Here is a 25,932-nt window from a genome sequence, read left to right on the forward strand (position 1 = left end):
ACGCTTACAGTATTTCAGTACAGGGACAAAGTAAGGCGAGACAGACAGGACATGGCTTACAGAATGTGTGGGATGCATTAATAACCACTGCTTCCCCACTTCCTGGAAAATCTTGAATGGTGTGGAGGTGTGTGCCCAATGGCTGATATCTATGGGTCACTGTACTTCATGGAATGCCATTGCTGATGTTACCTAAGGCAGAAAAAATTAGCGTAGGTTTTGAAAGCTGTGGCGGAGTCCAGTGTGGATTTGGGCTTAGTAACTCGTGGTAACGGATTACCAGCAGGAACAAAAGATGAAGATAGAACGACAGGATGAGCACTAACTTTAATTCACTGCACATTGTATTTGCTCCTGCTTTTTCTTTCGACAAACACATCATTACGCTCATTAAATGGGCCCTGAACCACTTTTTATTGAAGTGGTGAAAGACATATGAAGTGAAAATAGGCCTTTTCAGAAATACTTTGCCGCAAAAGGTACTTCGATGCGTTCAGCGGAAGCGGAGTTCATGGCAATCTAGCACGACTGTCGCTGTGCTCCCATTCATTCTTCAATGCCTTGCACTATGAAGGCTACGGCGCAGTGGGGCGTGTCCACGATGCTCCACCTTAAATGTCGCCATTCTAAATTTTGGATGTTAACTTAGACGCCACGACTTCTGCCTTTGGTGCCTATGACGCGCTAAACATAAGCCAAACGTGGTTTTCCTCTGATAGCCGCAGTGCGCTTAGCCAGTGGACTTGTGGCGGCACCCCGCCGTGGCTGCGGTAAGTACGCCATGTAGCCAACCGCAGTTTGATGTCAGCTATCGCCCAATAGCAGCCGTCTAAGGGAATTACGAAATAGTGCGTCTAGAAAAGAATGGGGACAGAGCTTTCTGTTGGAAAAGAGCATTTGAGAGAAAGGTGACTTCGTGATCCGCTTGCAATCTCCAGGCACTGCGTACGACAGGAAAACTTGGCTGAGATGTTCACAGCAGCATATGCTACCCACGGACTGTTATTTCACTAAGCCCGAGGGAGTGGTTCAGGGCCCCTTTAATGGTTGCAGAAACCTTGATGTATACCTAACTGGCAGTCTATCAAACAAATGCTTGAAACATTTGAGGACATTGATTCCTTTGGAAACACACCTCATGCAGTAAATCTGTTACTCCAGGAGAGAGCGACCAATGAATTATGTCAAATTGTAGGTTCCCTGCTGTGCACAGGCGAACAATATTTGGCTTGCACATTCAAGGCATCATTGTCTACTGATTGGAAACATTTGTTTTACCTTGTTAAAAAAAAGTGTTTCAGTGCTCCTTTCATACACATTAGCATATTCACAGCTGCACCCTAACCTCTGGACGTCTTTCACGTGCTTTGAGAACGGCAGGTTGAAAATCTTTATCAAGCCCGACCATTATAGTTTTTCCTAGTAAGCAAGTGCTTATAATTAGAGGAGGTGTGTTAGGCATTGATTGGATTTGTGTCGATAAGGAAGTCTGGCGTAGCATGTCTTTTCACTCGTTTTCTGTCTTGGTTGAAGCTCCCCTTTTGTGGCAGCTTTTATTTAGCGCCACGTTATGATGCTGCACTGTCGTTTCACCCAGAATAAATAAGAAGTGTACCTCATCCGTTGCTGTGCCAGGTGAACAATGCAGATTTCTTACAGTGAAAGCAGCAGCAAGTAGTGCCACCTGTTGCCAGGGCAGTCAAGTTTGTCTGCACCCTTGTCTTTCCATGGCAGGAATTTCACCTCCATGAGATGATGCTGCTGTTCTCTGCTCTGAGAAAAACAATTTTTATATCTGATGCTGGCAAACAGCATATATATACATACTTCTGACAAGACAGGCAAGCACTGCATCCAAACATGGCATTGTACAAAGTTCACCAGAAAATGCCATCTTCGTGCAAAATTTCAAGCCTAATGAGTAAGTAGTTTATTTAGCCACAGGAACTATTTTTTATGGATTTCTTTTTTGAGGCAGCATGTCGATATAGAAGTGCTGCTGCCACCCACTGCTCTCTTGCAGCTGCAAACAATGTTTGTTGGTTGTGCCTTATGCATGTGTATTGGACTGAATATTCCATAATGAGAATAAATAAGGAATTGTGGGAGGCACTGGCCATTTCGGGGCCTTGCAGGGCTTCAAGGCATGCTTTAGTTTTGGATTGAACCGTAACTAGAGATAAACTTCGCCAAACAGTTGGAGTAGTTTTTCTTTTTCGTTTTCATTCCGCAGTGGAAATTCACTTAGTAGTATGCTGTTTCCATCTGGCAATCTTGGGATTTGCAAAATCGGAGTGTGACCCAGGCACTTGCACAGGAGTTAGGGTAGCGTTTATGAACCAACCAGTGGTATTTGCCATAGCACAATGTGGTCATGAACATGATGTAATGCCTGTTGTCTTTGAAGGATTTCATGTGCGCCAAGCTAGGCTGGGGGCCTGAAGAAAGCCGGGAGAAACTGTTCCCTCTGTTGACCCGCTGCCACCTAGAGCTAGGTGGGAGCAGCTGCGAAGAGGTCGTCACCTTGAAGCCCGTCAAGTAAGTTGCTTCGTATTGTACCGGAAAAATGTTCGCAGTTTCATCATTGTCTCCTTAAGTTGCGACTATCAGTGTCCCAAGCCCGTTCTTCAAAAAGTCCAGGCTCATTGCTGTCATTGCGGCCGCCATCTTTATCTTTGCCCACAACACTATTTAATTTGTTTTGAAACAGCAAACCTATCCTCGAAATTTTACCCTGCAAACCCCTTGGTCCGTTTATGCATATACCTCTAGCGTAATTCAAATAGCCTGGGCCCGAACGAAGAGTCATGTCGTTGCATACGCCATCATTGCTTTTCACTGCCGTCGGTGAATAAAACGGCGCCCAACAGCTGGCACTGCACTTTCTCATGCAAAACGCAACAGCGTGGCAAGAAACTGAGCCAAGACAGAGTCGGCAGTGCGAAAGAGGATGGGAAAGCATGCACCGTTGCCATGGGCCTCGTTCTCTGCTACTTGCAGTTTGTGCGAGCTTCGTGAGCCAGAAAAGCCAGTGCAGCACTATGCACTAACGTTGTTGTCAAACAGTTTCTCTAAGAATCGAATAGAAGCAGACAAGTGTAGCATTTTCTTCCATCTCGTAATGCAATGATCTTTCTATAATGACTGTTTGAGCACTAGTGTAATAGTTATAATGAGGGAGTTGCTATGTTATTGGGCCACTACTTGAATGTCCCAGCGTAGTCCCAAGAAGCACCTTGCATTTACCTCAATTTCTCGATTACTAAAACATTGTTCTCGATAACATTGATGCCTTAAACGTTCTTGAGCATTAATCTATCGCTTTAGCTTGCCTTAACCCTTTAACTGGTAGCGCAACAATATTGTTGACCTTACAAAAATATCTGGAAACACTATACAAAACCAAATATCAGTCTGTGCCTTTCAATTTACCTTAATTTATGTACCTGCTCAACAGTGGTAGTCGCAAAAATGTCGACCGCGGGCAGCAGCTGATGTTTTGGTGACAAAACTTGAGGACCTCGTCGGTACCGTCTTAGCGGACATGGTCGTCATATTATCACTAATGTGAAAATTTTTTTCCTTTGCTTAAGAAAGCTAGTAATTTTTTCTCCATTGAGGTAAATCTCAAGAACACACATTTACCTTGCCAAACCAAGTACCAAGCACAAGTTTTGGACCATACATTTGCATCTAACCAGCTGGTCAACAATATTTTTGAACCGCTGTATCTCACTTAGTTTTCCGAGAAAGCATTTCATATTTCATTTGGTATGTACCTGAACGATATGAAGAAGAAATAAAGTAATAAATACATTCTAGGTCAGGTGTTTCTTGCCAGTTAAAGGGTTATGTCCCTTTAAAGGGACACTAAAGAGAAATAACAGAAGAACTTATACTGATATGTTGTTTTAATACTCTATTTGCATTGAATACATGCAGTATATGTTTATTACTAAGAGAGAAAATGAAGGTAAGTGTTCAATATTTTTGTAAATTTCGCACTGTAATATACTGTTGCCGATATGTCATTATGACAACACGATTTTTTAAGTATCTTTTTGTATTTTGGCCGCTATGACCGAGTAGAAGTTCTTGAAACTTGCCAAGTTCAGTCTTTGGCTCTTTTAGAACGCAGTGTAAGGCACCTTTTAACGATAAAAGATTTGCTATGTCTGAGCAGCTTTCTTTACACCTGACCATAAAAGGGAAAAATAGTCATAACCTTACAGATTTCCATAGGACTGATTTGCTCACCCTTAAAAATGCGTTATGATTATCTTGAATAAGGATTCAGGGTAGCTGCAGTGCTGAGAATGTGTTGTTTTCTCATCGCATGACTAGGATCGTCAAGGAACGAGTGCGGAGAAATGCTGGCTTCTACGAAGTTGAATGGCTAGCCACCGAATGTGAGTCGCGAAGTCTATTTTCTTTCATTTCTCACCTTTTGGTAATTTGGCTAGTTAACAGGAAATCATTACAGGATGCAAAGCTATTGTGCAGATGGTGGGTGTCTGCGTAGTCGTATCCGGTGTAGACTGCAGAGCTCTAGCTTCTGCATGAATGCGCAGCATTGTCCTGCTGTCCTTGATGGGACGACGACGACCGAATGCAGGATGTAGAAAACATATGTCGGTTGTTCAAAGCATGTTTACCGGTCTTTTATCAGATGCTGACTTAGGGCTTGTTGATGTCGGTGTCGCTTTACCCTTTAGAACATGCAGGCACAAGTGCTGCACCCTAGCAGTGATAATAAAAATTAATACAGTAAAACAAGTGCCGCAAAAGAAAGAAAAAGGCATGGTAGAAACCACAACCTGTGCCCTCTGGTGCAACTTGGAGCAAGAGCAGAGATACAGTCACGTCTAGCTACTAATGAAGAACTAAACACTGCAAGATCTCGGAGTTAAGAATTTAACTCTTTATTGGGTTAATTTGTGCACCAGAGGGCAGCCAACACTCCGTGATAGTGGCGGCATAATCATTGACATAGTCATGGGTTGGCAAATGTAAACTCGTGGGTCAAGTTTGGCTGCTGCTTGTGCATGTATCACCCTACATTCCAGAGAAATCGCTGACACTCATCTACGTTCGAGAATGTGCAACAGTATTCATGTTATGGGTGCATTCTGGTTAGACAAGCCTCTTTCACTTTAAAGTAGGTGACAACGGTCAATGAATTTCAGACATAGGCATGACTTTCGCCTAGCAATAACTTGATAAGTGATAATGTGATAAAAAATGGTCACCGACTAAAACCAACAGAATGTACGCGTGACATTGCACTCCTCCTAAAAAGCACAGTGGCAGTAACATGAAAAGATAGACCACTCGCATTCCTTTTGCCATCGGCATCGTCATAGTAAGATCTCCACACATGCAGCATGTCAGCTTACATGTTGCCTCGTTTTTTTACAGTTTAGCCACTCAGCGCAATGCTCTGTGGCCATGTCACATGTGTCATGATGCAGGTTGTTGGTTCCATGAGATTCCTACATTTTGTGGGGAAAAAAAATTTGTAAAAGTTAAACAGCATTTATTCATACTTGGATTGGCAATGATGACTGTCGCAATGATATGAGAACCGTCAGCACCAGTTCCCAACATTTGTGGTAGTTGTATAGCTTTGCACCAAATAAAGGGAACCAGCTGACGAAATTGCATATGGCATGAAAATACTTTCCTTGTGTCCGATATTTGTTGCACGCCAATATCGGTGACAAACATTTCAGGTTTACTTTGATATGGTACACGCTAATTTATTATTTGTGTTTGGTATGAGGGATGACTTTATCATGTGACTTGGGCGGGGAATAGTTTTTAGCTGTGCCAGAAGGCCCGCCAATTAAATTATGTTTTGGGGAGTCGCAAGTTTTTACTATAAAGGCTCTGCTTGCACAAATACTTAAATCTGGATTGCAGACTAGTTGGCTACTAAAGCCTATTAGTATACATGTATATCTGTAAGCTGCATCTCGTAGCGAATTTCAAAAGTTCTACTCGCTGTGCTTCGCCCTTGCCTCTTCATCTGCACAACTGTGCATGCCACAAGTGCTCCTCAGTTATTGCACTGGACTTGCTTCTTGAGAACAAAGTCTTCGACTGAGGGTTATATAGAGGTTCTACTAAGTAATCGGTTTAATAAACTTATCCAAGGAGCGATCACACTGTTTCTGCTGTGGAAACATGCCGAGCTTTTTGCACTGTTTGAATTTCCTAGTGTGGACACAGTCATCACCACCAAACACTTTGGAGCCCCAGGAACTGTTTAAGGATGTCTATCCAGAAATGGTGAAGGCATTCTATGATGAACAGAACCAGAAGAGCAAGAAGAAAGCTGCGATTACAGATGGTGAGTGGTGAAAGATGTCTTTGTGAGTCATTCATGTGACATATTATGGAATTGCATGTTACTTTAGGCTATTGCAATGTCAACATAGTGCCTTTGACAAAGTTTGTGAAAAGAACATTGGGACACCTAAACAATAATCAAGTTTTTAAAATAAACACAGTAATAGTTTGACAGGCATTGACAGCAACTACAGTAACTGCGAAAAAAGGTTAACCAATCGTCTGGGAGAACTTGGAACTCCCTGTAGAAAATTTAGCCCATATACTGTATTTTTGCGCGTACAACCCGCCATCTTGTGTAATCTGCACCCCCAATTACAACAGCCTGGAAAGAAGAAAAAAACATGTATTCCCACGTGTCATCCACGGAAGTAACTACATACAACATTGCCCAAATCTTTGCAAAAACAGTCTGCATTCGCGGATGCACGACTTGCCTGCGTTTATTTTCGGTGATGCTGACAAAGCTGTATTCACTCGCCGGACGTTATCGCAGGCAAATCATTCACATTATATCTGACGTGAACTGGATCACTTTGCAGCTAGCAGTCGCACAACAGTGGATGACAGCGTGGACACCCTCGCATCGGCAATGGCGACGGAACAAATGTGACTGAGCCGAAAATCCCAGTGGTGCTTTATCGAGAAGCACTTCGCGCAGGCTGAGGGAGCGCCATGGGAAAGGGCGACGCATGAGTTTGCCGGCGATGCGTGCTCTATTCGCTAACTACTAAACTGAAGTGGTGACCCGTGAAATGGAGGAGAATGAGCGACCGTGAAAGAATGGAGAAGGGAGCTTCAACATGCAAGGGTGGGGAGGAGGTGGGGTTCCCTAGGAGATAACGAAACTTTGAATTTCGCATATAAGCTGCCCCCCCCCCCCACTTTCAAAATTTTTGAAATTTTGCTGCGGGTTATATGCTCAAAAATACAGTATGCATAATTAAAGTTTGCCGCAAATGGCAGTGACACTTCACTGTGCTAAATAAAAAAAATCTTTCTGGGTTGTAGAAAACATACTTAAAATAATCCACTCCACTCAACAGGGACCCACAGTGACATACGGGGATACTTCAGCATCACATCCGGAAAGTCGCAGCAAGTCGCCAAAGACGAAAGTGAGGGCACAGGCGAGAAGAGGCTGGGAAGAAATGCTGCAGACATTGCTCCGAAAAAGTCTAGAGCTTCACCAAGTAGCAAGAGCCGGTCGGTCACAACGCGAACGCGAAAGCTGAAGTCGTCGCCACCTAAGACCACTGAAACTGTTGACCATTACTTCGCGAGGTCACCAAAGTTCTCTGCCAAGCCATTAGATGTTTCGGTTGACTCCTCATTCGACGAATTCAATGTGCCGCTTTCGCAAAGAATAGCAGGGGCAACACGAGAACATGCCGAACCCCAGCCAACAAGTTCAGCAGGCGATGTCGCTCCAGAAAAGCCTGGTAAGTCACTTGAGCCAGTGCATGTTGTCACTCCTAAACCAGATTCAGTTCTGGAAGAATCTGTGGTTACGACGGAGGAAGTCTTATGTCGCAAGAAAGACAACCCTGTGGCTGAAACGAAACCAAATAGCTCACTAGACACCTCTGAACGAGCAGACAGCTCATCTTCGATTACAAGCTTGCCTGAACAGAAGCCCACTATCTCTGTGCAAGAGAAATTGACAACTCAGCCTGATGATGAGGCGAGTAGAAGCACTTCACCGACATCTGCGGACTTGTCAAAAGGAGCAAAAAGTTTAGTCTCGGCAGATGACGGCATGGCTCTTGCAAATATAAGCACGAAGGAGGCTGCCTGTGGTACCGGTGCAGATAGCCTCAAAAGTTCTACCCAGACTGAGGACTCTAGAAAGCCTTCTTGGCCTGGTAGTTTCAACCTTTCCCTCTCGGATTCACTGAAAGAAGAGTTCATGACATCCATGCAGCTCAGCAACGGTGAAGTTAATGATGCAGAAAGTGACATCGGCTGCACACCGCCGAAACGACCAAACCTATCTGCACGAAAAAGCGTTACGTCGCCTTCAGGAATCAGTCCGGATCGACTCGCAGGTGGAGATGCTGGAAGAGTAACAGCCTCAAGTTCTGTGGGACCTGAAGGTTTGCCTGACCGTCGAATCTCCGGGAGGCGCCGCCTCTACTTCAACGAGACAGTGACATCCACACCTGTGCCCAAGCAATGCTCGAGAGAAGTGGAGATTAAAGTGGAAAGACTATCGAAAGATGTGCTGGCATCACATGAGTCTCAGGTTGTGAAATCAGTGATGTTGGAGTCAGAGGAAAGCTATGATCACTCGGGATCACTTTTTGACTCCAGAGGCGAGTCCTTGGAATTGTCACAGAAGAACAGGCAACCATCGGTCATTGTCATATCTGACGATGAGCATAGCTACTAAGATTGTGACGTTGCTTTGGAGAAATATTGTCATACGTCGGTTAACATGCAGGCTTGACATAATTTTGTCACTGTTTTTGGGGAATTGTCTTTGGTAATTACCATATCTCATTATATTGAAGATTGCTGAAAATGTCATAGTATTGCATTGGAGAAATTCTTTGTGTGCTAATTGTGTGCAAAGGATAAATGTATATCTTGCTATTACTGTGGCAGACAATGTTTCCGTAGTTTAAAAAATCTAGAACAAGTAACCCCTTACTAGCATGTTTCTTGGAAGGATCGTGGACATTGCACAATTCCTTGCTTGTAATCTGAGAGCGCTAATCTAAAGCCATAGCTTAGCTGCATTTTGCTTTGTTGCTAGTGGATCCTTGTTGTATCCATTTTCTTTCACTGCTTAATGCTAGACCAATGTTGTGTGTCCTCTTCCACGTTGGTGTAACACGTGTTAGAGCGTTTCTCCATTTGGATGTTCTAATTAGCAAAGCTCTTGTGACTAACAGATTACCAACATAATACCTTAGATATTGTAATTGGCAGTGTTATTGTTCAGGTTAATAGATCACCGATAGCAATTTAGGGCAGACGGCAGCTTTAATTGGTGTTTGGTGTTTTCATGGTCCAATTGATGTTACATTTTCTTTAAAGTCGTTAAGCAGGTACAACTGCATTTTGAGCAAATGTTCAAAGACAAAAAGAATACCTTTGGAGAAGACACATCTTGGTGCTGATATCAATGCACACCTTAAGCATTTCCTAGATGAAAATTAATCAGGACCTTCTTCACAAGCTGGAATGTAAAATGCATTTTACAAGCTGGTGTGCAAGTGTTCGTATCCGAGATTACGAGCCTCATTTTGTGCCAATGATGTTAGTGTTGCCGAAATGTTTCAGTGCTATGTATAAAAATAGAAAGCTTAACCAGCAGTTGAAATAATAGTTTGGTTAGCAGGATGTCACAGTGCTGATAGTGTGGGTCACGTGTGCGGTGTTTTGTGCATGCGTATTCATGAAGAGGCAACTTCTGCTTTTTTTACAGGAATTTGCTCTCAAATTGTTATGTACAACCTTTTGTCACTTTTTAGCTACTGCAGCTGTTGCAAGGAAACCTTTCTTTCTGGAGATTTTTGGAGCAGACAACCGACATGCTATTTTCGTCATTTCTTGCATACCTGTAAGGACCAAAGGCATTGGCTATTACTCGCTTTCAAATGCAGACCTTTCAATGCCGGAGGTTTTCTTTTATTTGGCAAGACTGACATCACTAAAAATTGTGTAAGCTCTACATTTCAGGTGATGCGACTTGAAGCATTTTTTTAGTCTTGACTTTGACACATAGTATGCTGGTGTATATTTAACTTCTTGTTCTGTGGTAACCGTAACCTAGTCCATCAAGAATTCTTGTTGGGTTTTGTCTTTAGTTGCTAGGCAGTCAAAATTGCATTGTTTACTGCGTGTATTTTGTGACCAAAGGCATTGGCCATTTCTTTTAACTGTAGCTGTTTTAAGGAATTCTTCAAGAAGCATTTTCTTCATTCGCTATTACTGACATCTCTGATAACTGTACGATTTGCACATTTTATGTGCCGACTCAGTTTTATTTAGTCTTACCTTTGACAGAGTATGTGGTGGTGTAGATTTACAACTTTGTTCCACAGTAGGCCAGTCCAGAAAAAAGTTGTTCTTGTGATCTATTTTTAGTTGCCATCTTAAACTGCTCTTATATATTATTGTATGACGTGGAGCAAAAAGCTGGAAACAGTCTTATAATAAAATGAGTCATACCTTGGTTTGAATCACAGAGTTTATTGTGCTCTCGACAAAATAAAGAGCATGCTTTTTCGCAATGACAAATGATGGCTGCTGCTACTGCTGCACGTACAATTACGTGGACAATACATTACAACCAGTCATGCCTGTCCATACATCTTTGGTACATCAGAGTCGCCGCGCTACAGGATGCCCAGAAAGTCAATTTCAAATTTTTGTAAGCTCAAAACTGCCCCAATCCTGAATTTCCATGCCGCATGACTTTTCCTGGTCGGCGCTGGCTGAAGCAACAAATTTATTGAGTCAAGACTTTCTTTCGATCATCCATAGCCACAAATCTTGCATGCCCTTGTGAACGTTCTGATGGAGAGTCCACAGAAATCTGTAGTTGCTGTAAAAGCATCTGTACACACCTGTTGTCAACACAGCGGTGGATGCAGTAGTTTAATGCACTGTTAAAATGCTATTCGTTATGTAAAATAGGGCCAGTATAGCGCAAGGCTACATTTAGCTCAATTCTATTCCTTTTGATGTCAACTGCTGCTCATGACAAGCCAATCCTGGTGCCGCTCGGACCACTGATAAAACATGGAACAGGAATAGAGTTGGAATGGCATTGTTACTTTACTCCGGCATAGAATTGGTTGTGGCAAGATTGGCTTGCTGTTTTATAAACTAAAAAGTTTTAAATCGCAACTGGCTTTCCGGACATCCTTTAGTATAGGCATTCAACCACTTTCCAGACAAACATTTCAGTAGCGTAGAATCCGCATAGGCTACTAACAAGTGCACTGTAAAAGGACAAACCTCTTCTACCAGCGATGACACAAATTTGCTAAATCCACGTAATTAAATGGGACAGAAAAAGTAATGCGTCTGCAACACCAGCCGCTATAAATGCTTCTGCATACAGTGACTTTGCTTGTGCACAAGAAGGAAGAAAAACGATGTTGAATGCACGTGACAGCCTGACGGCAGCCTTTTTCGAACAAAATTGACACAAAGTGTGCATCCTTTCTTAGATGCAGACAAAATCCAAAGAACACACATGTAACTCGCGCCACAAATTAAAAAAAAAATGGCATAGAAATTGGAAAAAATTTGCATCGGGACGAGTTCAACAAAAGATAGTGCATCGGCTTGTCAGATCGTGTGTGTGTTGAGCTGCACTCTCTGCTTCCTGCCCACTTTTCACGTTATGCACAAGAAACCAGAAGGATTGTTTAATTTCATGAAAAAAAAATATAGCAATGTGAATTCAACATAAAAAAGCATGCACTCCCTTAAGCAAGAGGACAGGAAACACCAACACGTTTGCATTCAAATGGCCATAGTTGCTGAGAATCTATGGCAAACATAAGAGTGTCCTAAGGGGCAAATTGTTCAGCCACAGAGCTCCTTTATACATACTGGCAAGTCGGGCTGTAATTCACATGTGACAAGTAATCATTGGTTGAAAAAAAAAAAAACTTCGATGATCTCTGTCGTATCACTTACAAGAGTGCTACCATGCCAAAACAAAATAGAACGCTTCTTGTGATTTGTCACACGAAATTTCAATGTACGATTGCAGTATAACTAGGTGCCAAATGCACCCTAGCACCAAAACTAAGCATCTGTGTATGAATGACAGCTGTATCACACATACTGTTGAACGCTGATGAGCAAGTGCACTCTTTAGTTTATATTTTGGTCTTTGCACCTCACTTTGGCATTACAACACAGCTTAACAAATGGCAGACATGAACATCTGAAGTGAAGAATAATGCCCATGGTTATTAGTGTCACCATGTGAGATGAAACAAGACAGTTAAAAAAAAGAATAGTAATAATAATTAAAAAAAGAGAAAGAAGCAACTCGCAGATTGCCGTCCGGTCCCATGCACAGGTAATCTATTTAGTTTCCACGCGTACCAACTGGACCCAAGTGAGCACTCGTACAAATATGTTCAGACAAATGGTAAAAACAAAAGAACGCATCAGTCATTGCTCAGAGACGCCATGTCACCCGAGAAGCACATTATGCGCATACATGCCTCTTGTCACGGATATAGCTGGCCCGAACATGCGCTATACATGACTAGGTGTGACTCCCCCCCCACACTCTCAGTGCGCTTCTGCTTTGTGTGTTCTTGTATTATTGGCAGACGTACACTAATTTTGCTCACATGTTTGTCTTTCGCGTACATGCTTACGAAAAGGTTTCCACTCTCTGGGGTTTATCCTATCTCCAAATAATGCGCCTTTCCTTTCTTTACTTCTGCGCGCCAGGAACGGCACGCATGTTATCAGTGCAACATAGCATTCTGACAGGAAAGTAGCGAGCGCAAATTTTTCAAGGAAGGAAATAGAAGCGAGACACCTGACGATTATTGTTTGAGGACAAGGTACAACCCAAAGGGTGTAAGTTTAGAGTGTAGTTTAAATGGCGAGTTAAAGTAATTGCTTTGCACAGCTGGAAGAAAAACAATGGCCAAGGAAAACTTTTCTTTGGGGAAGGGCAAACTTCAAGATGCATTTGACATTGATAAGACTTTCAAAAAAAAAAAAGCATGTTTACCAGGCCAGATTGACATGATGCCATTTATATTCCCTGTGTTAGGTGAATATTTTATACATTTGGGGCGTTTACGCCAATCAAGCCATCTCTATAGCTGCCACACATACTGCTTTTATTAATGCCCTGGTTGTACTTTCTGGGCATCAAAATTCCAGCAGGAAAGTAAGTGCAGCAATGAAAAAGCAAATCCCACACAATTATCACAATTATCATATCACCGTGTAAAAAAAGAACTACCCCTTTAGAGGTGGAAAGTAACTTCAAGTATTGTCATACACAGATTGACTTTGAGTGCATCCTATGTACAGTATTGTATAGAATTATAACTGCGCTCCATTGTGTTAGCAAAGCTATCTGCTTGCACTGCTTGCTTGCCGCTGCAGCTACCATGTACAGGTCTCTGCCGAGTGGCTCACTAAAGTCACTCGCAGTGAAACCAAAGGCGACAAAATGGCCGTGAGCAGCTTCCTAGTGGTGGCTGTAAACAAAGTATCCAGCTTTGCCATAAGTGCTTCCTCATATGAAAACTCACACCTCTCAAAAGCAACCCTGCATTGCATTTTTTGCCGTCCGGTCGTGAAGTTCTTTAGCACAACATTGCTGGTTTTACGTCCCTTCGGCCATAGAAAGTATGAGGGCACACTTGAATAAAATGCTTACATTCTGTTCAGTCACGAAAGCAGAATACCTGCTTTTGCACCAATTTGTCACTTTCATTAATTTCTTGCACATTTATCTTTCAAAACTGTATTGGCATTCGTGTGCTAGTATGAACTGTACAGCCTCATTACATTTATTGCATGCTCGGCTAAATGAAATGCATGTGGAAGTTTACCTTGTAACTCGAGCTAACAGGCTCAGTAGCGGATAAGACTTGCTTTCAATCCCACATTTGTTGATCCTGCTCCGAAATTAATAGTTATGCAGGAAGCCGACATCTTATTTAGATTCTGGGTCTCTTGTGAACGCGAACTCATGAACGTGAACTCTCCAAGCGTAAGAGTGGAAAGTTATTCGAGACGAGACACTGCTGGGCCCAACGTTGCTGAAATTTTAACGTGCTCAAAAACTACCCGTGCACAAATGTGTTTCTTCTGAACTATATTCATAGTGAAAGTGATGTGGCTGGGACCATGATGTGAAAACGCAGTGTGTTCACTTTATTCTAGGTAACGGACATAGCCACTTTGAAAGGCAATTCGATAACACGCTGCAAACGTGTGCACAAATATGTGGTGCTGATTCTGCCACACAAACAATGTTGAACTGTGGGTATGGCTTCGTGTGCAAATTTAGGGTACCCCCCCCCCCTTCCCAGTACAGCAAAAAGCCTATTTACAAAACACTCAAAGGCATGAAAGTATTGGCCTAACCAGCTGCCTCCATATGAACTAGTACTATAGTAACTAGAGTGTACAAGCTAGTTAATAATGCCACTGAAAAGTTGCCTCGCGTTGCTGTTACAAAATGCTAAACATGTGCACATATTCAAACTGCTGTGGCACAATGAAGGGGTTTAAGTCAGGCACATACAAAAAATACCGAAAGGTGTAGATGCGAACAGCAGCACCGATAATGCCATCTTGTGACACGACTTTGAACCCTAGAGCACAGAGTACTTATTGCAACAACCAACAGTACTACACTGATGTGCTCCTGAATATGTCAGCAGGGACGATTGTCATGAAGATTTAAAAAATGTTTTGTCTTGGAGGATGGGCAGCATGCAATGAAACATGTTTCATGTGTGTTATGGTCACGGCCTCACAACACATCATTATCAACGCTACTATCCCTGTTGTGCTAAATCTCTGTCATTACTGCTACAGAACTACAATAGAGAATGGAGATGTAGACTGAAGCAGTAATGTTGGCAATAGCAACATCACGTGACACTGGTCAGTAAGAACACACAGAACTTTTGCACAAAGCACAGCTATGTTCTGTTCATCAGCTGCTGTAAAGGAGTCGGCAATGCCATGATCTTCACGAAAGTGTCTTATTTCACCAAAAAGAGTGGTGCAACTTTGATGCTAGTAGCACGTTGTACTTCAACACTTCGTCACAAAGTATTGCCACTGATGCTGATGTTGCCACTTACACCTCTGGTATTACAGTAACAGTAATATGCAAATGTCAGGGGCTAGGACTATCTAATAAGCAGTACAGAATTACAGCACAAGCTCTGCATAAAACAGTCCACACTGTCTACCCTCCTTATCATAGCTAGGAAGCAAAGATGGTGGGACTAGGAAAGGTGGTAACAGCAAGTACAAAGCCCATAGTGACCAGTGTGAAACCAGTGACCAGGAAAATCCTGCTTTTCAAACACATGCAAGCCAATGAAGGCCAAGCTATGTTTATCAAAATTGGTTGTGGACTAAAGAGACTAATGTAACCCTGCTTGTCTGCTTCATGCTTAAGCCAACACCGGTTATGATAAATGATTTATAAGTTGACAAGCACAGAGCTGACATTTCATTAAATACAAGCCCAACACAGGCTCGTTTTGGCGAGTCATAATGCACATTTGGTCTTCAGCTCACACATGCCCTGGATTTTGACAGAGAATGGGATGTGAAGGCCAATAGATGACAAACATTTTTGCATAACTTTGGGGGCACAAAATTGAAAGCTACGAGAATTAAAACGTATTGCAGTAGTGACATATGCAAGTGTCTACAAACTTTTAATGCCAGCGGTGCATGTTACACATGCTTAAACATGTCGTACTTTCATAATTTCTGCGTTTCAATAACTTTTATCAGACAGCAGTGCACCTAGCATGGAGTCCCACACAGTGGTGAATCTCTGAAGCTACATTCACATGTGAAAAAAATTGCTGACCTCCTTTGAACTAGCACCTTCGCTTACATGTACTAACCAGTATGTGTGCATACTGTGTATCGACTGGTTACGTGTGTAATCGGTCTATGCTCAGCAATGTGAGTATTCAGTACATGTACTGCCCACAAAACTACGCCGAACCTGTCGGGCCCTCTGTGCCTTTTCATTGCACAACATAGTATCTAAAAAATGCCAATATTGAAAGAATTTTTCCTCCGTCACGACGTCATCACAATGAGCTAAAATAATTGGATGATGCACTTATACAAATTCTGTATAACCTGGGTAGCAGTTTATTTGCCACTACTATATTCGCAAGTTGTCGCTCACTAAGGACAAGATTAAGAATCTCTTCGTACATATTCAAGTATTTGGCAATGGTTACTTCATATCTTCAGCTAAAAGGAGCAATTTTCACGAAGAAGGACAAGATGACATGTAAATTTTCAGAATAATATCAGCACCAGGATAAATTTTATATAAACCGCAACACTGACATTCTTCTGAAACCACACAAAAGCAGGTTCATGGCAATCTATTAACTTGCACATTTTATAAACTGGGCTGCGCCAACATAAAGGCAGCCTGTGCCACACAATGTGGTGACATGTGTTAGCCTACAGTAAAGGTGGGGGCAGAGTAGAAAGTATGTCAAGAAAAAAAAGTCTGTGAAAGACTAAAGCAGGTTATCAACTAAGATAGATTGGAACAATGTAAAGCAACGATTGCTAAATGGGTACAGCGGCGATTTTGATTTTCCTAAATCTAGCATCACATTCACTCGTGTAGGTAATAATCTATCTATCTACAGTACAGTAAGAAAAGGGAACAGGGAGTCGCACAACAGCAAAACATTAGCTGTCAAGAATGAGTGCAACTAAAGTAAAATATCAAAGAAGCCATAATCATCATCCTTGATGTTCAAGTTTGGGGCCGGTACCACAACTTTCACCTGCTTCCTCTCGCAAGTACGAAAATTTGGATGTTTTTTGCTGCTATTAAAGAAAAAGATAGATTAATCAGATGCTTTTGACATCCAGAACCTTGTGCTAGTAAATCTTTTCAAGATTATTAATTCACTTGGACGCATTAAAAAGAATGCTTTCCTTAAAATTATGTACAGCCACATAACCTTGATAAAGAAGTTGCGAGAGCTTAGCCAGTTCATTATTAATGGTTCAGAAGTAAATAAAAAACGCCGGTACCATCTATATTTCTTTTAGTTCTCATGTCTGTACCGATGTTTGTGATGAACCCCTTTCTATTACTATGCAATGCTGACTGCCCTGCAAGAAAAAAAGAAAAAAAAAAGAAAGACTGAGTACCATGCAGGATGCCTGACATTGAGCAAAGTTTCTTGCTGGGTGAGTTTGGAATGTTGTCGTGGGCAATAAGACTAACGGTGAAAAGATGCTTGCACTAAGAACTAGTGCTCTTGCCACCTCCTTGTGCAAACATTTCCAGGCTGACCATTTATGTACAGTATGCTCCACTTTTTAAAGGAAACACCCTGATTACATCTGCAATAGGTCATTGAAGGTACACAAACTATCTTTTAATACATAGATGTCAATTTAACGTGTCATGTCGGCCATTTTTCTCTCTCAATCATGTAGAGGTCTTTGAGTTACGTTGGCTTTACTACCAGCTAGGTGCTCCCTTTAACATCGGGCAGTACTGTATGAGGATGTTTGACAACTTGGTGGATGCCTATCCAAACGAAACACTTCATGCGTACCACCATGCTATGCAGCAATGCTTCCAAAGGAGTTCTCAGTGAAGAGTAGCTGACTTGAGTGTTAAAGGACTACAAAAGAAAAATGTCAAGTCAAGCTAGATTGATATATAATTCGTCCAGAAGTCCATCACTGTCTTCTATGTGCCGATATACCGTCTTTTTTTTTAGTAGAAAATTGTTGCGAAAGGTTCCGCTGCTCCTCCTTAATTTGAATCGATGAGTTGACGTAACCTCCACGTGACTTTCAGTGAATGAGCCAGTGCTGACATCACATGAGAGGTACCATAGTTCAAGATAGCTGGCGCCACACTGACTTTCCACTTTTGTCATTTTCTTGCTCACAAAAGCTCTGTTCTTGCTATGAATGATGAATTCACTATCACACAAGCCTAATCATTCAATCTAGCTCGACTTAATATTTTCCTTTAGTGTCCCTTTAAAATCTTTCGCCTTTGATGCATCCAAAGGTTGTTAACCACGGTGGTACAAGTGGGCATACCACAGCTAGTACTGTCCAACCTCTATACAACGAATAGTCAGATATAATGAAGCAAATTGAAAATGTTTCTCGCTGATATCAGTAAGCAATAAATATATGCTCATATGGAAAGGTATGTTAAAGAACTGACTGCATTACTCTGTTACGTGCATTCATAATAGCCTAAAGTAATGAATTGACTCTTCATGGACAAGGGTGTGGAAAAGGCAGAAGAAGAGAACAAAAAGATACTAAAAGCGCAACGTAAACTTAGGGCGATAGACTACGTGACAGTTCTCGTACAAGCTTCAAGAACGTTTCTTTTTTGGTATAGGTCTCAAAAAACATGACCAATACGAGACAAAAGGTACAAAAATGGAGTATATAACACGGGAAACAGAAAAGCCTTATGCATACCAACTTGCACAGCTCAACCAAGTGGTCTCAAAATACCTTCAACAAAGCAACCAAAAATAATAACGCTAATTACAATGCCTCTCTTGACCAGACATTCTGCCAAAAAGCCCCTCCCGCAGACACATGTAGTTGCGAAAGAAAAAAAATGGCACATTGCTAGGTAAACTTCCTCTTCATTGAAAAGATACAAGAGCAGCAGGTATTGCCAGAATATTGGTTAGAAAAGTGGGCCTAAAAGGAGTGCTTGCTGCCTTTTTTTTTTTCTTCTACATTCTGTGAGCTGAGGGGAAGGAGAACCTAACAGGCGCATCAGTGAACATAACGAGATGAAAGTACACGGCACTGTGAGCAAAGCAAATGTGAGTAAGGTGGCACTTCTTTCCGGTGAAAGACGAGCCCATCAGAGTGCTCAAACTCCAAGACAGCTCAACAACGCACGGCACCACCACTTCTGATTAAAGAAGACCACATCAGGAGCACCTGTCACAGACTCAGTTTCTCAGAGCGGAGGCAAGGTTGAAGAAAAAAGGAGGGCGACGAGGATTTGATGACAGGGACAACAACTGTGATGGCCCTGTTGTCAGGAGAGGTACTGGAAGATCTTGCGCAGACGGCTGCGTTCCTCGAAGAGGCTCCGCACCATGATGACCTGGATGGCGCCAACCACGAGCATGACGACGATGAAGAGCATGGAGAACTGGTTGACGCGCGTAAAGTTGTGCTCCTGCACGTTGCGGTCACGTGCCTCGTGCGCGCGCTTGGTGTCCTGGTAGTGGGTCACCTGGTTCAGGTTCTCGTGCACCTTCTTGATAGTCGCCTGCACGTGTTTGAAAGGGGGAAACAAATTTGGAGAAACTATCAAACCTGATTATCTAAGTAAGTGAACAGCTTTCTGACCCTGCTGGGCTTTGTGGATCATTGAAATGCATTGGACGAACCAGCAAGGCTATCAAGATGTCATGCTTATGCTCTTAATGTCATTTTGGTGATTAAAGCGTGATGAAATAGGGGTATAAACTTAGGTGAGTTGGCACAAACTCATTATGATGGCAGGGCAAATGGGATGGCAACACAGAGGAAAAGAAGTACACAACAAGAACTGAAGCACAGGTCAGCGCTCATTCTGCAACCTTCTTTTCTCTGTTGCTGTCCCCTTTGTGCTGCCGTCATAATGAGTAGTATGTAAGGCTTTTGGGTGAGTAAAGGCAAATATGTCTAGTGGGTCTATCAAAGATTTCATTCTTCTCATCTAGAACCTTTTCTTTGGTCGTGCTTTAGGCGTTATACAAACACACAAACTTCTACTGCACTTTTTTTCGCTGTTGTGCATGATGCAAAACGCCCTTCTCTATACATGATGCGATGTGAATGCTGACAATGCTGCAGATTAGACAAGAGAAGGAATACTATTATCCTTGCTACTTAGCAACAAACCAGCCGGCACGCGTGTGGCAATCAGAGAGGCCACCACAAGCAAGCGATGCCTCCCCTTGTAAAGCTACGTGGCCAGCTTGTGACACAAACAATAATTCCCAAGTGTGTGCCGTTGGCCAGATACAGAAAAAATGCATCCTGCTACCAAAGAAAATTCTTCGCTTTAAAGAAAGAGGGGTGGGAAGAGGAGGGCGTAGGGGTGAGGTGCACGTAGTTTGGCACAACAAAGTCATTTGAACATCAGGAAGTTAAGCCAGTTGGTGGGGATTTGCATGTGAAGGCAGGCACAAGAAACATACGCACTAGGAAAATGAAAAATGCCGCAAGAATGTTGTTCGCATCTCTCGAGAGGCTGGAATTGGAACCAGAACTTTGCACTCAACATCGCAATGCCATTGCCAACATGGCGGGTAGACACAGGGGTCATCACAGACATACGACACATCAAGAAAGAAATGCCATACGTAGGAGCTTATTGGCCTCACTACAACTGTATAAATGTGACAGTAACCAGGAAACCAGAACAACCAGGACTGCATCAAAAGGGTGTCACAATAAACTAGTCTACAATGTACATTGAAGGAAGGTTAACATGTGCAGAACTGATTATGGTCAACAAATTCTCCAGGTTTGTTTGCCTATTTTGATGTTTAGATATTTCTACACAGCTTTTAAGAAAACTGCGTGATATATTTTTATGACTGAATTTGTGTAACATTACGCTGTTTTCATGTTTCTATTAGCTAGTTTTTGTTTTTTTAATAACCTTTTAAAAAAAAAAGAAATGCATATGTACAAGCTATATTGTGCGTGTATATATATATACATATCTATGTGTGTGTGTGTGTGTGTGTGTGTGTGTGTGTGTGTGTGTGTGTGTGTGTGTGTGTGTGTGTGTGTGTGTGCGCGTGCATGCGTATGTGTGTGTACATGTTCTTTTCTGCTGCAATTAACATTCAGCAGAAAATCATGCTGGCACCTTTACAGGCTACACTCTCTATTAGGGGGTCAGGTTATCCTCAAAGTGTTATTACATCTTCTTATGCCTGGTTGTCCTCTCAATTTTGTTGCAGAATAAAATTCAATTCAACCCAACACAATAATATCTGTCATTGCTAAGCAGGAGAAGGTGTGCAGTGTTATCTTTCATTTTCTTACCTTGATATCCTTGAATGTGTCATTGTAGACAAGCTCGGGCGAGTAGGGAATCTCGCCAGCGTCCCATTCGTCATCCTCCTGACTTCCACCTCCGGTTTTGTCCACATAGACCTCAAAGTAGACAGTCTTGCTGGACACTGTCGACATGCTGTTGTCGAAGCACAGCGTGTGGTCGCCGGGCTCCTTCACTTCATGCCTGCCAACAAAAGGTAGATGATAATGAATGTGCCAACTGTAGCCTGAGTACTACAAGAGACAGGTATCAATGGCTCTTGTGCCTACATAGAGGGTCCTAGTGAAATTACTAGAGGGAATAAAACTTTGGTTTAGGCTGGTTGATCCATTGGTCAAGTATAGACGTGGAAGCACGAAAAAACATGGACAAAGAAGAAACATAAAAACGCGTAAACAGGACAGGCACAGTCTGCATCTGTCCAGTTTACGTGTCCTTCCTTTGTGTTCTTTTTCTTGCCACCCTTCTGCACTAAGTAAAACTCTGGCGCTGCAATTGCTCGACTACCATGGGAATGATGGTTAGTACATGGATTTGTCTGGTCTTCATTCTTGTTGCTTCAAACATCCTTGTGGCTTTATTCACTGCACTTTATCGGCCTAAATTTTGAAGCGATCCTATACTTCTAAATGCAGAAAGCAATAAGACTGCAGACCTGCTGAATTATTGCAAAGTTTTTCATTTATGACACATTTACTTTGTTGAAAATGAACACTTCTCAATGTCGCAAGGCTGCCTGAAGTCAGAAAGAGTGTACTTGGGTAAACCTACTTGCTAATCAACATTCCCACGCTGGCGGAACCGCCACGCTTGCAGCTCCCATAGATGCTAGCACCGGAGTTCCCTCTATTAATTCTTGTAAGAAACTCAATGTATGGCTCTATCACTCGCCCATCCACTTTCAAATTTTGCTGAGGCAGCACTGTGTATTTTGGTTGATATTAATGCCATGCTTCAGTGCAGCACATGCGTGTGTCATTCAGAATAAATCGCTTTGAACATGGGAGTAACTGCTGCTAAACATGCTCAAAACCATCTTTCTAGGTGTAACGAAATGACTTGAACGTTTTCAAATCAACCACCTTGCCAATGCAGCAACTCTCCCGGAACAAGTGCTTCCTGCAGCTGCCACCAGGTGGCGACACGAGTCCACGCTAGCGCTGCCTTGGAAGTAGCTAGCTTCCCCATAGAGGAAGGCAGCTTCGCATTTCTTTCTTTCTTAAAAGCCAGACAAGTAACAGTGCTAAGTGTTATACTGAATGGTGCAGACCATAAAATGTGATCTCTGCAATATTCCAGTAAGAACAAAGCAGTGGTAAGCGTAAAGTGATTTTCCTCCAATTTTAACAGAAAAATGCATGCCACTGTACATATGACAGGCATTTCGCACAGCATGAAAAGCTTTGCTAATCAGTGTTCCACTGCACTGCACTGTTAGGCACAGTTTTTGCAGGGGCCATCTTACCTGTGAATAGCTTCTGTTCGGGACTGCTCATTGATGATCTCCTGCCCCGTTGGCGACTTGAGGATGAAGTTGATATCCATCTTCTGCTGCATCTCCATGTTGCCAAAGTTGGCATCGAGGACCTGTAATGTGGTGCGATCCAGCCAAATTGAAAAGTTAGGTATTTTAATATAACCAATGTACCAGTGTTACTGAGTGCCAACACATAAATGATACAAATGCAACAGGATGAACGCTGTTGTCCTCACAAAGACAAGTTGAAACTACACAAATGTGAAAAGGATGCAATGCTACCATTTCAGAGATGTTAGGCTCCTGCTGATTTAAACTATGCTGCCAACAATTCTGACAGGCAGAATTCATCGAGAGCACTCATTGAAGGACTATGAAAGGAGAATTCATTCGATTTGAATATGGTAGAAAAAGATGTAGTGAGGCCTACTATAATTTTATGAAGAACTCCGCAACGCTACCTCCCCGTGCTGCTCTGGAGGCATTATTTGAAAGTGTGATACTGCCAGCAATCTACAAGACTGTCAACACAGCACAGGATACCAGTGTTGTGTTGTCATCTGGGTACTTGTAAAAACTATTTTTTTGTGCCCACTAGAACCTAGCTGCCAGTGCTGGTAACCTTGTGCTCAGCACTAAAATTCTCTGTTCTTTAGTAATTTCAATTCATAAAGGGACATGCTGCCTGTCACCTATGTAGTGGCACAACACATGGATGACAAATTTCCCTTCGAATGTGCAGTTCTAAATACAATTAATATGCCACATCTAGAGGCAAGACTCAAAAGAAAAAGCATGAATATTGTATAACCTAAACGCAAGACATCACATCTTGCAGTGCCCAATTTCGAATGCAAGAAACTTGATGACAGTGGCACAATGGTGATCCGAATGACATATATGAACGCGCAAGGCCAAGTGATCCAAAATGTCAGCTCGCATGACAGCCTTTCAAAATTCAGTGCTGCACTTCAATGCCCAGCTCAGTAAACTGGGCCATCTGTAAGCACGTTCGGTGTCAGTTTCCCGAATCACAAGTGCAACTGCTGTTAGTAAGGTCAGCAGGCATATAGATGACCTTCCCAAGTCCACTCAGCCAAGTTCAGCAATCTGATCATATCGAGAAAAGCGGGGCAGCTCGCAAGAAACCCAACACGAAAAAGAGAGTGAATGATACAAATGCTTTAATTTGCAACTAAGTCTTATTACTTTCTAACTTATTTTCATAAAGCCTAGTTACAAGTTGCAGCGTTATTTCTGTCCATTTTCTTCCTTGTACTTATTTTTTTGTGCACGGCTCCCTCCATTTTCAATATACTCAGTCAAGGCGGCAAGCTTGTAATACAAGGCAGATTTCTCTTTTGAGGTTGCAAGCTACTGTCTACACTTAAACACAGCTGGCAGCATGAGACTGCTCTGCTTGCGTCTGTAACAGCTGGCTCTACTCGAATCTGTGACACGTACTTTAAGCACCATCGCGATTCGAAATGTTTTTTTTCCTCGCATCCTGTGACGTTTGAACGAACAGTTCTCGCAGACGGCGCGCTTCCCCCCCAGCTGCTTTCTGTATCACAATTACACGGAAGGCGAATAAGAAATTAAAAAACAGCGCCGCGCGTAGTTCCTTAGCGACTATCGGCGCGCATACACGTCGCACGCAGGTAGTACACGACAATGCGCCTTGTGACGAATGGATGGCGGACGAATCGCATGCGGCCAACAAACAACCCGAGCGACAGGGAGTGTCGAATCACAAACCCCAGCTGTCAATACTCGGCACGTTTGCGTAGTATATACAGAAAAACTGCAAGAAATTGTGTTTTTATGTTCATTAAACAAGCTACATAAAGAAGTACTTCGATTACACCTGCCAGAGACGTCGAGGAAAGCACCCCTCGAGAATATCTGAAGGGCAACCACGTTTGCACAGAATGTTAGAATCTGGGCTGGAACATCTAGATCGACCCTGCGTGGTTGCATCGACGAAGCCGCCTTCAAGGCCGTCATGCGAAAGCTAGATGACCAGAACAAGCGAATTCCCCCGTAAGCGTAAGGATACTACGTTTCGGATTTAAGAAGGTTGCGCAATACACATGACAACGCCGATATTTTTTGCTGTGCGGAAAGCAAGCATATTCGTATTCGCTTCGTGCCAATAAAGCATGCATTGTTCTTTGTCTTTTTAGCGCCAGCATTAAAGTAAACTTAAGCCCTAAACGCTGTACAAACAAATGTGTAAGGTCGCTGCCCGCGCCGGTGTACAATACGTGCATGCAGCGAAGTGGGAGGTGATTGTTAGCAAGGGTGGCCTTCAGTGGGGCTCGTGTAAAAGCGTGTCAATGTTTTTTTCCTGTTTCGCAAAAAGAGTTGGTGTTACTAGAATGTTGTTCGGACTTGCACGATTTTAAAGAAACAGGACACGATATAAGCAGCGCGCAGTTTGTTTATCCAGGTAATGCAGAACGGTCGACTAATGATTTCAAGTTTCAGGCTATCGCTTAACCGAAAGTGGGTAATAGCCGGACCAAATGTGGTCTTTCCTCGCTTGCACAGATATTGTAGTCATTGACTGCTCGAAATAAGCTAATGTAGTTTGTAGTCATTGACTACTCGGAATAAGCTAATGTAGTTCTAATTATCATAGTGCAATATCTTCGGAGCGCCGCGGGAGATCCGCACCAGATCGGCACTGTCGCGGCGTTTTGCAACTACCGCACGTGCAGTGTTGTAAATAAGCACCAGAGAAAGCTGGGAAAGCGTGCTGTACAAGCAGTGCGCAAAAGCATACACTCACCTGGTATTCTACTTCGAGCACCTGACCCTGTTTTGCCGGCTGGTGAAAGCACTCGATACCACCCGCACGTAGGGTGACCGTCAACTCGGTCTCGGCGTCTTCGAAGACGTCCTTAGTCCTCGAAATGTCTAGTAGCGTTGTGAACACGATCACGCCGAATAAAAGGTCAAAGGCTGCGGATTTGCGGCACGATCGCACAACACCAGCACACATCATTGCCGTGGCTGACTCTGTTCACCTTAAAATTTCTTCTGCTTGGCTGCTTTAATAAAAACAAAATTTAATGAAAATGAGGCAATAGTTGCCAGCTGGTAGACGACGTCTGCTTAGTATGGCGAAACTTCGTTTCTGTGACTATGCGTGGAATAAACTATGTATGTGAGGCTATTTTTTAAGTGTAATGACAGCACATTAAAAAACTTAAAACATAACTGCAAAATTTTAAATTGTTGTTTGTTGGCCAAAGCGTAAAGGCAGCAGGGTACTGCCAAGGATAGCCAA

General features: G+C 42.7%; 2 protein-coding genes across 4 annotated transcripts in view; one reads left to right on the top strand and one right to left on the bottom strand.

Moving 5' to 3' along the window:
- Positions 1-10,534, top strand: part of Gen (XPG-like endonuclease) — a 30,926-nt gene extending 20,392 nt beyond the window's left edge. For 2 of the 3 annotated variants that reach the window (XM_050168166.3, XM_055064458.2), the window contains 4 exons: positions 2,408-2,538; positions 4,345-4,409; positions 6,221-6,352; positions 7,398-9,923. In XM_050168166.3, coding sequence (XP_050024123.1) covers positions 2,408-2,538; positions 4,345-4,409; positions 6,221-6,352; positions 7,398-8,743 — 1,674 coding nt within the window. In that variant the 3' untranslated portion in view covers positions 8,744-9,923. Of the gene's footprint in view, positions 1-2,407; positions 2,539-4,344; positions 4,410-6,220; positions 6,353-7,397 lie in introns of all 3 variants that reach the window. The other variant, XM_055064459.2, reaches the window with a different exon arrangement.
- On the bottom strand, positions 10,532-25,895 carry LOC126517889 (transmembrane emp24 domain-containing protein 5-like). The gene is made up of 4 exons (XM_050167708.2): positions 25,432-25,895; positions 22,626-22,747; positions 21,148-21,343; positions 10,532-19,372 (listed from the first exon to the last, which is right to left on the bottom strand). The coding sequence occupies exons 1-4, from the start codon at positions 25,645-25,647 to the stop codon at positions 19,136-19,138; spliced, it is 771 nt and encodes a 256-aa protein (XP_050023665.1). The 5' UTR covers positions 25,648-25,895; the 3' UTR covers positions 10,532-19,135.
- Positions 25,896-25,932: the final 37 nt, after the last annotated feature.

Source organism: Dermacentor andersoni, chromosome 11 (assembly GCF_023375885.2).
Source record: "Dermacentor andersoni chromosome 11, qqDerAnde1_hic_scaffold, whole genome shotgun sequence".
Taxonomy (NCBI): Eukaryota; Metazoa; Arthropoda; class Arachnida; order Ixodida; family Ixodidae; genus Dermacentor; species Dermacentor andersoni.

Excerpts from the sequence above, each read along its gene's own strand:
- LOC126517889 (XM_050167708.2), bottom strand. The coding sequence starts at position 25,647 with ATGATGTGTGCTGGTGTTGTGCGATCGTGCCGCAAATCCGCAGCCTTT. Across the intron at positions 21,344-22,625 it reads CGAACAGAAGCTATTCACAG|GCATGAAGTGAAGGAGCCCG; the intron begins GTAAGATGGCCC and ends TTTTGTTGGCAG. Across the intron at positions 19,373-21,147 it reads ACACATTCAAGGATATCAAG|GCGACTATCAAGAAGGTGCA; the intron begins GTAAGAAAATGA and ends AAACACGTGCAG.